At 38.6% G+C, this 19,196-nt stretch overlaps 1 protein-coding gene across 4 annotated transcripts in view; it reads left to right on the forward strand.

Annotated features, from left to right (window-relative positions):
• Nucleotides 1-8,022, forward strand: part of RPRD1A (regulation of nuclear pre-mRNA domain containing 1A) — a 69,879-nt gene extending 61,857 nt beyond the window's left edge. Inside the window, exons 7-9 of one of the 4 annotated variants that reach the window (XR_009250983.1) lie at nt 4,517-4,714; nt 7,234-7,304; nt 7,887-8,022. Coding sequence is in view for 2 of the 4 variants with exons in the window: in XM_058692334.1 (XP_058548317.1) it covers nt 4,517-4,666 (150 nt within the window). In the remaining 2 variants the exon portion in view is untranslated. Of the gene's footprint in view, nt 1-4,516 lie in introns of all 4 variants that reach the window. The other 3 variants (XR_009250982.1, XM_058692334.1, XM_058692333.1) reach the window with 3 other exon arrangements.
• Nucleotides 8,023-19,196: the final 11,174 nt, after the last annotated feature.

Here is a 19,196-nt window from a genome sequence, read left to right on the forward strand (position 1 = left end):
ATGAATCTCCTAATTGCCTTCCACCGTAGCTTCCACCGTTCTTGGCGGTACCCTTAGGCTTGAACAACTTCTTGCTTTGTTGTAACTAAAATCAGTTCCTTTGTGAAGAGATTAGGTTCTGTTTTATTGCCTGTTTCTTCTGTCAGGCAAAAATCTTTTGTGTCAGGGGTCTGTAACTAGGGGTGGGGACCATAGTAAACTTTTCTTTAGGGTTACCCCTGCTGTAGGAGCTGAGCTCTTAGTGAAAATGAGAGGTGGGTGGCAGCCTGTGTTCATCTTAGCTTTTCCCTTTGGGTTAGAACATTACCTCCTGAGTCGGGGGCAAGGGTTGTGAGTGCCCCAGCATTCTCAGCTTGCCACATCCAAGGTAGAGCCTTTTTGTCACCAGTGGGGGCTGAGTAGAACCGAGCCCCATGCCTTCTAAACTATCCTGAGGCAGACAGTGTAAGCAACAGGTAGCTTGCGGAGGATTACATGCTAACGGCCTAGCCTTCTCAGGAGGAAAGTCTGTCTGTTGGGGAGTGATCCTTGGGTTCTTAGCTGCGGCAGTCTCAGGGGACTCTGCCTTACTGAGCTGGGAGTAGGGAGGGATGGAATATCTTGGTTTACATACCACAGACGCTTGCCTTTCTTAATGGATTTTCTGGAATAGATGTTTCTTCATAGGCCCTTTGCCTTTAGGATAATTTCCAAAGGCTTGAAATGGCCAGTAGGGTTTTTAAAAATAGTTCTCACCTGGGGTGCCTGGGTGGCTCAGTCGGTTAAGCGTCCGACTTCGGCTCAGGTCATGATCTTGCGGTTCGTGAGTTCGAGCCCCACGTCAGACTCTGTGCTGACAGCTCAGATCCTGGAGCCTGCTTCCGATTCTGTGTCTCCTCCTCTTTCTGCCCCTCCCATGCTCATGCTCTGTCTCTCAATAATGAATAAATGTTAAAAATAAATTTAAAGATAAAAAAAAAATAGTTCTCACCAAGGAGTGGGGCCTTTGATTTTTTTTTTTTTTTAACGTTTATTTATTTTTGAGACAGAGAGAGAGAGCATGAACGGGGGAGGGTCAGAGAGAGGGAGACACAGAATCTGAAACAGGCTCCAGGCTCCGAGCTGTCAGCACAGAGCCCAACGCGGGGCTCGAACCCACGGACCGTGAGATCATGACCTGAGCCGAAGTCGGCCGCTTAACCGACTGAGCCACCCAGGCGCCCCAAGGAGTGGGGCCTTTGAGCTCCTGGCTGTATCATGCTGGAAGTCAGCCTCCTCTAGGTCAGTGGCTCTGAAAGCTAACACTTTCAATCTTTAATCCTCTCTTAACCCTCCCCAGTATTGCTCCATCATATTCTCCTTTTGCCCAACTTTATTTTCTTCATTGTATTTATACCTGAGATTATGTTTTATGTCTCCTTCCTCCTGATAGGTTAGTTTTGTGGAGGCAGGACACCTCATCTGTTTTGCTTAATGCTGTATCTCCAGTACTCAATAAATATACACTTGCCATATGGCAGGACTGCCGTGCTATGAAAGAGGGGAGTACATTCATGGTGCTGTGAAGATTCTGATCTGAGAGAAGTACTGACGTTATTGTACCTCAGAATCAAAGTAATACACACATCCTGGTGAAAGCATTGTTGCCATATAAAACCAACCTGTGAAATCTTAGAGCCTCTTTCTAGACTGCCTAGTCTAGCAATTTAAAACTTTTAGGACTATGGCCTGGTTCATGTAATCGAGTAGTTACAAGGTGAAATCCAGTTTCTTCTTCAGACTCACATCAGACAGCTTGCCACAGTTCCTTAAATCTTCTGGGTAGGAGATACTGCCTGTGACAGTAGCAGAAAGCTTTGGGAAAGTATGACTTCACATGCTGATGAAGGATAATAACTTTTCTCATGGGATTATTGAGAGGATTAAATGAGTTCATATTTTAATGCCTGACATATAATGGACATTCAATAAATGGTAGCTTTTGTTTATATTTACCAATATTTTGTTTGCAGTATATACCAAAAAAGCTGAAGACTTTTAGTTGCCAGTATCATTTGAATGAAATCTTAGTTGAAGAACAACCTATCTGGATGCTAGAAACTAAAAATTAGGCTGAGCAGTAATGACCACTAACAGCACATATGACATTTCTCAAGTCTCTAGCAGAGAATGATTGCTTTTGAGCATGTTTGAACAACATCTAAATGTGTCATGCTGACCCCAGAGTGCTTTATGTATTATGTATTCAAGAGTGATTCAGCTAAGAACAGTGAGACAGATGGAGACAAGTGTTTGTCCCCATACCGGTGTGTTTTGAGGAAGAAACGTGCTAAATGTGGACGTGTGTTATGAGAGCCTACTGAGAAGTAGGCCTCTGGAATGTGAAATATCCTGGTGCTAATCTTTTGTATGCCACTCTGAGCTGCTGTGCTAAAACTTACTTGGTGTTCCAGCGTGTATCACTGGTGAAGGGGATGGGGAAGAAGAAAATCATACCTTGAGATTACAGATTTCTATTAAACTCTCTTTTACTCCATCTTGATCTTCATGATAAATTAGAATTGCAGGGACAGGTAGACATGGCAAGAATTGATACCTCTCTTAGGTGCCAGTGAACTCTTAAGTTCAGCTATGCTTGAACTTTTCCAGGCTTCAACTTTACCTGCTTTGCCTGCCACTGTGCCCAGTCCCCCATGCTTCCAAGGTCTCTTTTCCTCCTTCCTTTAGAATAGTGGAGTTCAGTAAGTCTGACAAATCCCTTTCCCCACATGGGCTTTTTTTTTTTAATTTTTTTTTTATGTTTATTTTTGAGACAGAGAGAAACAGAGCACGAGTGGGGGAGGGACAGAGAGAGGGAGACACAGAATCTGAAGCAGGCTCCAGGCTCCAGGCTCGGAGCTGTCAGCACAGAGCCTGATGTGGTGCGTGAATCCATGAACCATGAGATCATGACCTGAGCTGAAGTTAGACACTTAACCAGCTGAGCCACCCAGGTGCCCCTCGTGTGGTTATTCTTTAAAGGAGGAGGTTCAATCATTCAAAGAAACCCCACTAGTTGATTTCATTTTAGGCAGAAAAACTAACAAAGTGGCTCATAACTCTGTGTATTAGCATCCTTTGGGGAACTTGTGTAAAATCCATGAACTCTGGACCCACTTCTAGAAATTATCCTCATTTAATTGATATGTAGGAGGACTGAGCTTCTCCTGAAAAATTTGTTTCTTCAAGAATTTCTTAGCTGATTCTGATGTATAGAGCTGAGGAACACTAAAGAAGAGCTCTTTGTGGATCAGCCTTCTTCCCAGAATGAAAGCTTATCACTCACCTGTTCTGTCTTGTTTGTGAGATCAGCCTTGGTTAGAAGGAGGATGTTCTAATTTTTTCTGGAAGGAAGAATACCCATATTCTAGATTACCTCCTTCCTGTCCCACCTCTACTAGGTAATGGAGTATAGAAGGATCCTGTCTCTCCATGTGGAAGTCTGGAAACTTCCATTAAAAGGAGATATTCCCAGTAGAGACAGTGGACTGTTTCCCTCAAAACCAAACATGATCTTGATTGGTTTCCAGTTTCTGAGTCTTTAGGCCACTGTTTGCAAGGTTTCCTAACCTTTTAGGGGGTCACTGGAACTTTTAGTGGTCTGGTGAAGCTTTGGGCCCTTCTCAAGTTTAATATTTAAAAAAATTTTGTTTTAACATTTATTCATTTTTGAGAGAGACAGAGCGCAAGTTGGGGAGGGGCAGAGAGAGAGGGAGACACAGAATCCGAAGCAGGCTCCAGGCTCTGAGCTGTCAGCAAAGAGCCCAATGCAGGGCTCAAACCCATGCACCATGAGATCATGACCTCAGCCGAAGTCGAATGCTCAACTGATTGAGCAGGTGCACCTCAAGTTCAGTATTTTAATGTAGAAAATAAATTGCTTAGCATTACAAAGGAAACAAGTTATATTAAAGTACAGTTATTGACATAATATTTGTACAATAATATATGCTTCTTTATTGACACATTAAATAACATTTAATGTTTGGTCTGAGAATTACCATTATTTCAAAGTCATGATAAATGTCAGCAGCTCAAGATAGCTTTAAAAAACTGTAATGTAATATCATAGCAGCTTGTTTCCATTGAAGACAAATTCACAGTTACTGATAATACTGTGATTTGTTGCTAGAATTCACAATTGAAAACAGTGCCAAATTTCAGTTTAGGTTTGTGAAAACAGGTATGAGGTTTTTCTTATCCAAGCTCACACCTGAAGATCTTACATGTTGAGGTTAACTATATTGACATGGTAATCTTCTTTTCACAGGTGTGTGACAACTGTTTAAGATGATGGTTTTTCATAATAATAGAGTTTATCTAGTAGTATATTTCCAAAGCCCCTCCTTTGATCTTAATGCTAACTTGGTAATTATCCTTTTTTTTTTTTTTTTTTTTAGCATTAACTGAGTGTAATACCAGATTTTATGCAGACCATTAGCTAGATAGCTCTTCTCTCAACTCCCAGAATGCTAATGAAACTGGTTTGATGTTATAGGAATACAAGCGCAAGTTAGCCAGAGTTTCCCTGGTGCGCAAAGAACTCAGGTCCCGGATCCAGAGCCTGCCAGACTTATCCCGATTACCCAACGTGACTGGAAGCCACATGCACCTGCCCTTTGCAGGGGACATCTACAGTGAAGACTGATGACCAGTCTCTTTCCAGGGCCCAGGACTTTGCAAGAGATGGAGACAGGTTAGGTGGACAGTCTTGTAGCGTTATTTTTGTATATGGTTGACAGAATGACTAACAAAAGAAGTGACAAGTAATTTATAAAATTGTTTAAAATGTTGGTTTGTTTACTATTTTATTGGTAAGTTAACATGACTTAGTTTAAACAAAGTGATGATCTCTGTGTATTAATAAGCTCACAAATAGTGATTATTTTCAGAAGATCTTTTTGTAAATTTTTTTGATCCAGGGCCTTGTGAGAAATTCCATGTTTCTATTTCTTCATGTATTTTCAAGTGTTTTTCTTTTTTTTTCTTTAGTATCTAATCACTGTATAGTATGTAATTCCTAAGGGTGAGAACTAATCAGGAGTTGGTAGAGACTTTATTATGGTATAGTTAGGACTTGATTGTAGAAGGGACTAAATGTTCCAACTTAAACTCCACCCTTCTCCCTGACCAAAATAGCAGTTCTGTGCCTCTTAATGCCTTGATTCCTTATTCCTCAGAGGTCAGGAATTGAACACTAAACTGAGGGTCAGATCAAAGCTTAGAGAACTTTTCCACAATAGTACTGTAGGGGTTCCATTCCAGCTGCCAGTGTAGAATAAAAGGAGTATTAAGTAGGGACCCCCTTGATTAAACTATTTAGAATTATTTGAGTAGGTTAATATGAAAATGCTTTGGAAATGTTGTAAAATTTGACCTTATACCAAGACGACAACTTTGATTCTGGAACTGATTGCTATTTTCAAATCAGTCTCCTTTTAACATAATTGATCCCTTTAACATAAAGCCGTCTATGGGATTAAAAGAACCGTAAAATACTTTTATTATTCGCTTAGCCATTTAACTTTAAAAACAATAGCATTTTTAGCTCTAATATCTCAACACAATATTCCTTAAAGTTCAGTAAAATAGCCTGGAACATTTTTAATGTTTCCTTAAGGTTTTTGAATGACTGTATATTTGGAAATTGAGCAGTGCTACACTACAGGGTAGATCTGGCAAATATTATATTTGTATATTTAGAATTACCAAAACAAATGTACTTTTACCTTTTATTTCTAACCCTGTGTGTTAGAGCAGTTGCATGCTCTCCTGCTTTCTTTTTAAAATCACATTGTTAAGCTGTGGATTTGTACTCAATAATGACTTAGGATAAACATTTTTTTTTATTCATTACACATTAGACATTTTGCTTTTCCTTGTAAGCAGATTCAAATTAGATAGTCAATAAAACATCTTTTAAATCCCACAAGCCAATTATGTCTCTCTAGTCTGAATGGCTTCACTCTTTTTTTCTCAATATTAGAAATTATAGTTAAAATGAATTTCTATGCGAAGAAGGCAAATATTTATTTTCGGTAGCCAAAAGTTCTGGAAACAGTGCTTTTAACAGTTTGGCCTCTCTCCAGAACATAGACACATATTAGTAGTCCCCATCCATATATGGCTTATATTCCAAAGTCTTTTAGTCAACTTTTGGGATTCTGGGCACATTTTCTCACAGAAAGAATAGTAGTAGTTAGGTTCCCTATAAACACTACCACACAAAGGTCACCAGGGAACCTAATCCACTTAACCATGAATGTACTTAACTTGTAATGTGGTTGACAATTACTAATAGATCCTGATCAGCATTTGTAACATCACTCTAACTAAGGAAATGGTGTGCAGCAGCCAGATTCACACATTGTGGTGTCTGTCTGTTTTGTGTACCTCTGTCCCTAGGTGTAGATTATATAAAAAGAAGATTCAGCATGGGGGTGGTGGGGTAACAAATGCACAATTATAAAAACCTAGTTATACCTGTTCTAAAAGTATACCATGTAAGTTAGTTTTTCTTGTTAAAGTGAAAGCAAAAACTTGTATATTAATTTATTTTCAATGTCTTCACCTTATTTATGATCTGTTAAAGTGGTGGTTTATCCATTCAAAATATATTTTTTTCCATTTAAAACTAATTTATAAACTACGTACTCCTGGGAAGATTTGAATTATTCGAAGTTTGTTGGAATATTTTCACCATTTAAGACAGACTTCTGACTTAGATACTGATTTTAATGCCAGTATCTGTTCTAAATATTTATGATAAAAAGGCATTATTTTTTTAAAGAGCTTGATGCGATTTGTGATAAGTGATAGTACTCAACCTGAATCCTGCCCCCAGTCACACCCTTTGACCAGTCCTCCACAAACCTTTAAGCTGTTGGTTAACTCACTAACTGTAAACACAAATGATACGGTCTGGTTTAGAAGTTGTCTTTTCAGCCTTATGTTAACATGGTAAGCCTTAGCAGTGAATGGTCTTCTTTTCTAAAAGGTAGACTTACATTTTCTCAACAAATGGGGTTAGATGGGGGTACTATAATACCACATTCGAAATCATGAGTGTTTTCTCCACTGTGTATGAACATGAGGCAAATCATGCATCTTTGAGTGCAGTTTGGCCCGGCCCCTCAAGAGAGAAGCATGTCCCCACACTTGCCGCAGGGGTACTGTGGTTTGAATGGATACCATCACTCTTTTCTCCACAAACAGTGCAGAGAGCTGTCTGGAGTGGCCATTTGAACAGATTCCCTGGAGTTCCCTCCGCTCCTTCCATCACTACAGTAAGTAAAAGAACCACATGGGGGAACCCGGGAGTCTGAGAAAAATCAGCTGTGCTCAAAGGCCACCCTCCCCCTCTAGGAAAACCAGTCCAGATGCAGCTATTTTGGTACCTCTTCTCACATGCACTCTGAATCAGGGTTTTTCTATAAGAATTCCTTCAGAATCAGCAAACGCTGGGATGACCTGGTTGTCTTGATTTGCAAAATTAAAAGAACAAAACTAGGTTGTCAGTTGTCACGGTAGATGAGCAGCTCATCTATTAAAGTGTAGTCATTGAACTGGTTCTGAGAAATCTTTAGAAAGAAAAAACTTAAAAGTACAAATTAATTGGGAAAGTTAGAATGCCCTTTCTGAATTTTACATTCTACAAATTTGTATTATATGAAATAACATAAAGCTACAAAACTGCTTTCTATTCTGTTAAGAAATAGCTCCTAAAGATGTAGTCTTGTTTCATAGTTGTTGCACTATATTGAAGCTTTTTAAAGTGTAAACCCGTTTCTTCTCTGTATAGAAAGGGAGCATTGTGTTACACACTGAATTTATTTATACAGAGCATTTGTTGCCATCTGTACTTCCAGCCATCCGCACGTGAGTCTGTTCCGAGGTGGCGGTAGCACATGGGAAGATGAAGTTTCCCTGTTTACCCCTTTTTCTTTGGCTGTATCTGATGACAATATAAGATGTTCTTAATAAAGTTTTATGTTGTTTTTGAAATGTGTAGATAATTTCTGTGAATCTGATTGATTGAATGTGACGTGGGAGGGGAGAGATTAATGGACTGGGAAGGAAGCAAGGGATTGGAAGTATTCCGTGACTTTCTGGCCGAGCAACCGCTGAAGGAGATCCCTTTTGCGTGGCCTGTGCTTCCCAAACTCGAGCGAACATCAGAATCACCCGGAGGGTGGGTAAACTGCAGATTGCTGGGCCCCACTCCCTGAGCTTCTGGGATAAGGCCTGCTGGTTTATATTTTTAACAATTTGATGCTGATGCCACTGAGTTTAGGGACCACATTTTTGACAACCAGTACTCCAGACCAACTTTGAAGTCCATGACTTACTTCACAATTTGTAATTCCAGGTAATGTGATAATAAAGTAAGGGTTTTACAGCTCATCCTATAGTAAGTTCCTTATGGGGAGAGAACAAGATCACCTCCTCTTTTGTGACCTACTGCCCAGTAATGCTGAAGTGGTTTGGAGTGAACGGATTCATTTGGTACTTTGAACTTCCGGAGCACAGGCCTTCACCACATATTGCATTTAAAGCAGATTGGGATATGCTAAAAATCTGTGGGAATCTCTAGGGCAGCATTTGCCAAACTTCCATGATAAGACTCACTTGGGACATTTTCATAAAGGGCACATATCTACTAAGATTTTTCTGTGATTCTTAGCGTCTAGAAAGTTTGGGAAATGTTGTCCTCTGACCACTGTCCCTGGTTCTCCATTCCTAGAAGGCCCTCTGGTCACTTTATCTGAATCCAGGTGCTTCCCATCCCCACTCCAGTTTTCCACCTTTGCAGTGGGACATTTTACACAGTGGAACCTATATCCAAAGATGCTGGTTCAGAAGTCTGCGTTTTAAGCAAGGTACCCAGGTGATTTTGTTTGATGCGTGTCATTCGTAGATTGCACTTTGAGAAACAACGCCCTTCGAAGCAAATGGTAGTCTATTATAATGTTCGTTCACATGTATGGTACTTAATATGCATCCGGAACTATTGTAAGCACTTCATACGTCCTTTACTCTGATTATTCATTCCACTTCTACATATGAGGAAACTAAGACACTGTCAATTCTGTGTGCCCCTGAATGGGTCAAATGGTGAAGCTGGGACTCACATCCAGCTCCCAGATTGGCTCTGAGCCCTGCGTTTTATTTATTTATTATTATTTTTTTTAATGTTTATTTTTGACAGAGGGGGGCAGAGCATGAGTGGGGGAGGGGCAGAGAGAGAGGGAGACCCAGAATCTGAAGCAGGCTCCAGGCTTTGAGCTATCAGCGCAGAGCCTGATGCGGGGCTCAAACTCACGAGTTGTGAGATCATGACCTGAGCTGAAGTCTGTCGCTCAACCAACTGAGCCACCCTTGGCGCCCCAGTGAGCCTGTGCTTCTTAACCGCTACATGATGATGCCTGAAACACTGATAGGTTGTGTAGCAGCTCCGTGATCACCAAATCTATGTTTTGCATAACGTGTCAAGCTATAGTGAAATTATGACATTATGCAAGTTAAAAACCAACATCTTAGTTAAAAGCACTACTGGAGTGGGCTTGTAAAAAGATGTGAAATCCAGGGAGTTTTTTTGTTTTGTTTTTTATGGAGGTAAAAAGCACATAAAAAATTTACCAGTTTTAAGTGTACTTTGCATCAAGTACATTGACGATTAACACTGTTGTGCAGCCATCACCACCATTAATCTTTAGAACTTTTTCGTCTTCTCCAAGTGAAACTCTACCCATTAAACAATAACTCCCTATCCCTCCAGCCCCTGGCAACCACTGTTCTACTTTCTGTCTCTGTGAATTTGACTTCTCTGGGTACCTCATATATGTGGAATTAAAAATATTTGACCTTTTGTGACCGGCTTATTTCACTCAGCATTGTGTCCTCTAGGTTCATCCATGTAGCACGTGTCAGAATTAAATTCCTTCCTTTGTAAGGCTGAGTAGTATTCCATTATATGAATGTAACACATTATGTATATCAGTTTGTCTGTCAACGGACACTTGGATTGCTTCCACATTTTGACTATTGTGAACAATACTGCTAATGAACATGGGTGTACAAATACCTGTGCAAGTTCCTGCTTTGATTTCCTGAGTTGTTTTTTTTCCATTTGTTGTTTTCAGAGGGGTTACTTATATTCACATCAACAAAGTGGAGTTAGAATGAACTATTGATAAGGGTATTCTAGATAATATTTAATGAATACCTACTGGCATAGTGTCTTATCTTTTGAGATATAGAGAGATTATTCAGCTACATGTCTGCTCTCAAAGTTTACAACCTAGTGGGAATGAAATACAGTGACAAGCCTGCTACGGATTCTGGGTCTCCTTCTCTCTGCCCCTCCCCCACTCTCTCTCTCAAAATAAATATTTTTAAAATCCAGTTCTGTACTTTATCATGATGCATGGAATTCAAATGTGAAAGGTAAGCTCCAGGCTCTGAGCTGTCAGCACAGAGCCTGATGCGACACTCAAACCCACAAACTGAGATCATGACCTGAGCTGAAGTCGGATACTTAACCAACTGAGCCGCCCAGGAGCTCCTAAAACTGAAATTTTGAAGTTAAGTGAAATTGTTAGAGTCATTAGCTTATTCTGATATCCTAGAAAAATTCAGTACAAGTGAAGTTTTTCGTCCTATTCAGGAAAGAAATTTTGTTTTTACTTATGGAAACACAAGTTTAATGAGAGATTTTAAGAGGTTTAAATTGTGCATTAATACATTAGTATTTATTGTCTCCTTTTCCCAGCTCTTGCTTTTAAGTTATAAAATCTTGTAGTACTTTCAGGAGATCAAGTTAATAGCAGAGTGCTACTGATGCTGTTGGAACTCTTCTTAAGATCTCTTTGTATGATTCAGTTACAATTCCCCTCAGGTGGGAATTGGTTCCGCAGTTACAGACTGCAGCTGGAATGTGCCTAATGGAGGGAAATTAAACTGTTTCATGCTGCTTTTTGAGCTGATGTGGAGCAGTGCAAGAACTCAGGTGAGGTTCAAGCCTACTTCCTTTTCCTATCCAGCTCCTAGCTCCTAACTCTAGATACTCTAGCCTGAGGCAAATGTCATTATTTGTGCTTAACATTCTCCCTGTTTGAATTGCTAGTCTCTCCTCTTGGCAAGCTTGATGAAGAAATACCTACTTCCTTGATCTTTGGTTTGTTGCTTTTATATCCATTGATGGACAGAACGGTTACAATTGTGAAATTTTGTGTCAACAGCACAAAGCTCTTTTTCCAGTTGGGCATAATTTTCCTCACCAGGAACCAATAAAAAGCTAACTGCCAAGGATTGAGTTTATGGACTGATTAAAGTGGAATTTTTTCTTAGCCAGCAGTTGCAACATGGCAGAGAGGAAGGTTTTTTTTAAAGGCTAAATATCTCTTTTAAAGCAGATGATTTGAAAATAATATTAAACAGAAAACCTATCTTCTTATGTTTTTTTTTTTTTTTTAATTTTTTTGGGGAGAGAGAAAGGGAATCCCAAGCTGTCAGTGCAGAGACCAACGTGGGGCTCGAGCTCAGAACCGTGAGAATCTGACCTGAGCCGAAGTCAAGAGTTGGATGCTTAACCGACTGAGCCACCCAGGATCCCCCTTTTTTATACATAATTTTTTCGAGGGGAAAACCTTTTTAAATATAAAGTGTTTTCAGTGTGAATTTTTTTAAAGCTCTATATTATTTAAGTTAGTCTAAAAATCCTTGTAGTTCTACAATGAAACAACTAGTTAAAATAACCTAGGGCATTAAGTATGGGATTTTATTTTCAGATGTTACTTAGTCATAGTAATATTTGAAATACAATATTCACTAGATATATTTCTGGCAGCTTAATAATTACCTTTGAATACTTTAATGAGATTAGATACAGTAAGGAGGTTTATTAAGTGCTTGTTTGCTGTCATTTTACAAATTCTAAATCGTTATTTTTATTGTAAAAATTAGCACCAGTATTAAGCGTCATGTGGTTAAAATACTCCTGTTCCATTTTTAGTTCCGAACTTTGATTTGGTTTCTATTTTTGTTACATTATTCAGTGCATCATATGGATGTGACAGCATTCAGTAGGCATGTTAAAACCTCTTTACTAGAAATCTCATTTGTTATTAAAATAGTGTTAAGGATGTACAGACTTGTTTCATTGTATGCCACTTAGTGAAATGGTAATTTGTATTTTATGTTCTCTAAGAATGCTTCTGCACAATGTACTTTTGTTTTCTAAAGGAAAAAACTGAAACCTGATTTCAGCAAGTGTTCTCAGAGGTCATCAGATTAAAAAAATAAGTAGTCTCACTTTCTAGAAAGACATACCATCTAAAGTACTCAGTAGGAGCCAACAAAATAGTTGTAAACTCAAAGTTGTACTTCTGATCCTTGAAGAAAATTTATCAAAGAACTCTGCAAGTGTTCATTGTGCCCGAACCCATGCCATGTTTTCTTTAGAGCAGGGGTGACAGTCTCTATGTCATACATGCCCTTTTCCCCATAAGTTTCTTCCTCTTGCTTATGGTATATATTTCTAATTCTATGAAGCCCCATCAAAATCAGAGCTTCATGTAGCCATCACCTGTTTTTTTTAGTTTGTTTAATTTTTTAAATCTACATCCAAGTTAGCATAGCATATAGTGCAACAATGATTTCAGGAGTAGATTCCTTAATGCCCCTTACCCATTTAACCCATCCCACAACCCCTCCAGTAACCCTCTGTTTGTTCTTCATGTTTAAGAGTCTTTTATGTTTTGTCCCCCTCCCTGTTTTTGTTTTTATTTTTTGCTTCCCTTCCCTTATGTTCATCTGTTCTGTGTCTTAAAGTCCTCATATTAGTGAAGTGATATGATATCTGTCTTTTCTCTGACTAATTTCGCTTGGCATAATACCCTCTAGTTCTAGCCACGTAGTTGCAAATGGCAAGATTTCATTCTTTTTGACTGCCGAGTAATACTCCATTGTATATATATACTACCTCTTCTTTATCCATTCATCCATCTGGACATTTGGGCTCTTTCCATAGTTTGGCTATTGTTGATAGTGCTGCTATAAACATTGGGGTGCATGTGTCCCTTCGAAACAGTATACTTGTATCCCTTGGATAAATACCTAGTAGTGCAATTGCTGGGTCATAGGTTAGTTCTGTTTTTAATTTTTTGAAGAACCTCTTCCAGAGTGGCTGCACCAATTGGCATTCCCACCAGCAGTGTAAAAATGTTGCCATTTCTTCACATGCTCACCAACATCTGTTGTTGCCTGAGTTGTTAATGTTAGCCATTCTGACAGGTGTGAGGTAGTATCTCAGTGTGGTTTTGATTTGTATTTCCCTGATTATGAATGGTGTTGAGCATCTTTTCATGTGTTGGTTGGCCATCTGAATGTCTTCTTTGGAGAAGTGTCTATTCATGTCTTTTGCCCATTTCTTCACTGGATTATTTGTTTTTTAGGTGTTGAGTTTGATAAATTCTTTATAGATTTTGGATGCTAACCCTTTAATTGATATGTCGTTTGCAAATATCTTCTCCCATTCTCTTGGTTGCCTGTTAGTTTTGCTGATTGTTTCCTTTGCTCTGCAGAAGCTTTTTGTTTTCATGAGGTCCCAGTAGTTCATTTTTGCTTTTGTTTCCCTTGCCTCTGGAGACGTTTTGAGTAAGAAGTTGCTGCAGCCAAGATCACAGAGGTTTTTGCCTGCTTTCTCCTCGAGGATTTTGATGGCTTCCTGTCTTACATTGAGGTCTTTCATCCATTTTGAGTTTATTTTTGTGTATGGTGTAAGAAAGTGGTCCAGGTTCATTCTTCTGCATGTCGCTGTCCGGTTTTCCCAGCACCACTTGCTGAAGAGACTGTCTTTATTCCACTGGATATTCTTTCCTGCTTTGTCAAAGATTAGTTGGCCATACGTTTGTGGGTCCATTTTTGGGTTCTCTATTCTGTTCCATTGATCTGAGTGTCTGTTCTTGTGCCAGTACCATACTGTCTTGATGATTACAGCTTTGTAATACAGTTTGTAGTCTGGGATTGTGATGCCTCCTGCTTTGGTTTTCTTTTTCAAGATTGGTTTGGCTATTTGGGGTCTTCTCTGGTCCCATACAAATGTTAGGATTATTTGTTATAGCTCTGTAAAGAATGCTGGTGTTATTTTGCTAGGTATTGCATTGAATATGTAGATTGCTTTGGGTAGTATCGACATTTTAGCAATATTTGTTCTTCCTATCCAGGAGCATGGGATCTTTTTCCTTTTTTTTGTGTCTTCTTCCATTTCTTTCATATGCTTTCTATAGTTTTCAGTGTATAGGTTTTTCACCTCTTTGGTTAGATTTATTTCTAGGTATTTTATAGGTTTTGGTGCAATTGTAAATGGGATCGATTCCTTGATTTCTCTTTCTGTTGCTTCATTGTTGGTGTATAGGAATGCAACCGATTTCTGTGCATTGATTTTATATCCTGCAACTTTGCTGACTTCATGAATCAATTCTAGCAGTTTTTTGGTGGAATCTTTTGGGTTTTCTATATAGACTATCATGCCATCTGTGAAGAGTGAAAGTTTGACCTCCTCCTGGCCGATTTGGATGCCTTTTATTTCTTTGTGTTGTCTGATTGCAGAGGCTAAGACTTCCAATACTATGTTGAACAACAGTGGTGAGAGTGGACACCCCTGTCATGTTCCTGACCTTAGGAGGAAAGCTCTCAGTTTTCCCCAGGATGATATTAGCATTGGGTCTTTCATATATGGCTTTTATGATCTCGAGGTATGATTGTTCTATCCCTACTTTCTTGAGGGTTTTTATCAAGAAAGGATGCTGTATTTTGTCAAATGCTTTCTTTGCATCTATTGAGAGGATCATATGGTTCTTGTCCTTTCTTTTATTGATGTGATGAATCACATTGATTGTTTTGTGGATATTGAACTAGCCCTGCATTCCAGGTATAAATCCCACTTGGTCGTGGTGAATAATTTTTTTAATGTGCTGTTGGATCTGGTTGGCTAAAGTCTTGTTGAGGATTTTTGCATCCATGTTCATGAGGGAAATTGGTCTATAGTTCTCCTTTTTAGTGGGGTCTTTGTCTGGTTTTGGAATCAAGGCAATGCTGGCTTCATAGAAAGAGTTTGGAAGTTTTCCTTTCTATTTTTTGGAACAGCTTCAAGAGAATAGGTGTTAACTCTTCCTTAAATGTTGGGTGGAATTCCCCTGGAAAGCCAACTGATCCTGGACTCTTGTTTTTTGGGAGATTTTTGATTACTAATTCTACTTCTTTACTGGTTATGGGTTTGTTCAAATTTTCTATTTCTTCCTGTTTCAGTTTTGGTAGTGTGTATGTTTATAGGAATTTGTCCATTTCTTCCAGATTGCCCATTTTATTGGCATATAATTGCTCATAATATTCTCTTATCATTGTATTTATTTCTGCTGTGTTGGTTGTGATCTCTCCTCTTTCATTCTTGATTTTATTTATTTGGGTCCTTTCCTTTTTCTTTGTGATCAAACTGGCTAGTGGTGTATCAATTTTGTTTATTCTTTCGAAGAACCAGCTTATGGTTTCATTGATCTGTTCTGGTTTTTATTTTTGGTTTTGATATCATTAATTTCTGCTTTAAACTTTATTATTTCCTGTCTTCTGCAGGTTTCGGGTTTTATTGACTGTTCTTTTTCCAGCTCTTTAAGGTGTAAGGTTAGGTTGTGTATCTGAGACCTTTCTTCCTTCTTTAGGAAGGCCTGGATTGCTACATACTTTTCTCTTATGACCACCTTTGCTGCATTCCAGAGGTTTTGGGCTGTGGTTTTATCATTATCATTGACTTCCATGTACTTCCATGTACTGTAGCCATCACCTATTGACTGGAGCTGGAATGGGAATTGAAATGTATTTCTTTGCTGTCTAGGTGAAAATTTTGATGAGTTCTTCAGTTTCGAGAATGGTGCCAACTGAACTATAGTAACCAGTGAGAGGTATATGTTCTCAGAGTTGTAGTTTCCCAAGAATACCTAGTCCATAACTTCCTCAGCTTTTCAAGATTTTATGGACCTAAGTTGCCAGAAGCCCAATTAATATATCTAAATAAATACCCCTTTTCCATTTAATAAAGCAAATGTAGTTTCTGTGGTTTTTGAATGAATGTGTTATGTTGAACCTTTAACTTGTGGCAAATACAATACCAGAAGCTGAGAGAATCGAAACAGAGAAAGATACCGTGTTGCCTTTATAGAACTCAGAATCTAATGTGGGAGACACACACTGACTATATTAAAATATCATAAGTTCTACATGATGGTGTGAAAAAATGTTATAGAAAAGGTGAATGGCATTTGAACTCATCTCTGAAAGTTGGTTAACTGACCATGGGTTGAAAACATAATTAAAAGATTTTTTATTTATTCTTATTTAAAACATTTTTTTAAATTTATTTGAGAGAGAGAGAGAGAGAGAGAGACAGCACAAATAGGGGAGTGGCAGAGAGAGGGAGAGACAGAGAATCCCAAGCAGGCTCTGCACCGTCAGTGCAGAGCCTGATGAAGGGCTTGAACTTAACTAACCATGAGATCAAGGCCCGAGCTAAAATCTAGAGTCAGATGCTTAACCAACTGAGCTACCCGGGCACCCCTATTTTTATTTTTTTGAATGTGTTCTTTACCTGGTGTCTCAACAATACTGATGAATTAAGTGAAAAACTAAATGGGATAGTATATATAAACAAACATAAACATAGATTTTTGCTCGATGGAAATCTGAAGGCATTAACTTTTACTCATGTTGAATAAAATGGCTAAGTTTAGAGTAGGTCTACTGGATAGAAGACTAAGGTTTTAAAGAACAATGAATGTAGTTGCCTGATTCAAGCATGTGTTGCTTCGGTCAAACAACACAAGCTGTCTTTAAAATTGTTCCCTGTGCCCCCAACCCCCACGCCCCAAGCCACAGCTGTGTATTTATTTTTCTCTTCTCTGTGGCTAAAAAGGCAATACAGTTTTTTATTCTGTCCATGTAGTACAAAATGCTGTGATGGCTAGAACATGACTCCATTATCTGAAATCAATTGCAATAATTGTAATAGTATGGACCAGTAAAGACCCTCACAGGAAAAAATGAAATGATGGGCAATCCAACTTCTTTCACTGTACTGTTGCCAGGGCTGGGATTGATTGTATTTGACAAAGGGACAGTGGGACAGACTGTCTTAGGCCAAGGACCGTGCCACTTTCTCTTGTTGCTAAAATTAGTAGATTTACTCTTGGGTGAATGCAACATCTAACTCTGTCTAACCACATCATTTGAAGAATGCCGTTTGTGACTGTGTAAAGCATCTGAAGCAACAGCCAGAACTATGTAGTAGCTGAAGTAAAATACTTGAATTCTAGAGGGGCATCTTTCACCCAGCTTTGGCTGTGTCTCTCAGACCTGGACCTTTATTATAAAGACCTGAGTGACGGTTCTGTTTATGGTTTTAACTTAAGGACTGGCTAGTTTAACCTAAGGACTGAGAATGTATTCTCCTGCTTTTATTAAAGTTAATAACTCTTCTGTGAGCCTAAAGCACTCACATGTTAATTGAGGTTATCAAATTCCCCCAGGTAAAACTAAGACTACGAGTATTTTTCTCTCATGCACTTAAGTACTATAGTTTTTAGGGAAATGCTTAAGAGAGAATATTAGCATTTTTGATGCACATATATTAAGGCTGGTTAGAAAGTTCCTAAATTCTTTAGAATAGAATTGAAATACCAGCAATATTTTAGATAAACCATTCTGTCTAATGAGGACTTTTATCCTAGACAAGATAGTACGTCTTAGAGGTATAGTTGAAGCTCGGGGAATAGTGAAAGTTCTTACTGAATTGATATGAGGAAACAACACAGCACTTAACAGAAATCTTAGCAGAGGAGTACGCTCCCTGCAAAATCCCTAAGTCCAAATGAGAGTTTTAAACAGTTTAAGCAGGGGCGCCTGGGTGGCTCAGTCAGTTGAGCATCCGACTTAAGCTCAGGTCATGATCTCACGGTTCGTGAGTTCAAGCCCCGTGTCAGGCTCTGTGCTGATGGCTCAGAGCCTAGAGCCTGCTTCGGATTCTGTGTCTCCCTCTCTCTTTGCCCCTCCCCCACTCATATTCTGTCTCCCTCTCTCTCTCTCTCAAAAATAAGTAAACATTAAAAAGTTTTTAAAAAATTAAACAGTTTAAGCAGTTTAAACAATCTTGAAGGCAGGCTCCCAACTATTCCTTTATATTCCAGGTGTCTAAAAGGTATTTGATCAATGCAAAGGCAGAAGTTTGAGTATGTTTTTAAAATTCAGAAACATTGCTTGTATTGACTTGGGAATTCAACACAAAACTACTTTTAAAAAGATAAAAACTGTCACTAGTAAGTAAATAAAATAGCTATGCTTTTTCTACAAAGTTAAAAAGTTACAAGAAAATTTTAGACCTAACTTAAAAAACTTCTATTTGTCTCTTTTTATTAGTCACATACAATCATATTTAAATACCAGGTGTCCTGCTTGGTGTTTCCTTGAGGGTCTATGAAAAAAAGTAGCTGGTAGGTAGTATAGTTAGCTAATCCTAACAGGCAGAATTATTATTTAGATCTATACACTGTAAATGTAATTCCAAGATACTGAAACAAAATCCCAAAACATAGATACTTAACACCACTATCTAACCTTTACATGAGTTTTGTGTGATCTTTTTCCTCAGTTCAGAATGAAATGATGAAACAACCAATCTCAAATTAGTATGATTTCCTGGGGTTTTTTTTGGGGGGGGGTGGTTAAAAAATTATTTAAAGTTAAGAGGTGCATGAAAGAAAACTGAAAAACACAAGAAATAAAGAACAAAGTCATCCATAATCACAGTTTGACTCCTAGGTCCCGTGTGTATCTACACAACTAAACATTTTCATGTAATTAAGATTGTACAGTTATGTATCATGCTTTTTCACACACCATGAATATTTACCATTTCAAAGTCCCCAAACCATGAGTATATTGATAACCAAGAACACACTACACCAACTCCATCTGAAAGGAAAAAAAATGTAATCCTGCTTGGTGACAAAAAATGAAGGACAAAAATGGCAACAGTCCTCTAGATAAAGATACTGACAGAGTTATAATTAAAATACTGCATTCCTGGGGCACCTGGGTGGCCCAGTCGGTTGAACAGTCAACTTGGGCTCACG

The sequence above is a fragment of the Neofelis nebulosa genome, chromosome 11 (assembly GCF_028018385.1).
Source record: "Neofelis nebulosa isolate mNeoNeb1 chromosome 11, mNeoNeb1.pri, whole genome shotgun sequence".
Classification (NCBI taxonomy): Eukaryota; Metazoa; Chordata; class Mammalia; order Carnivora; family Felidae; genus Neofelis; species Neofelis nebulosa.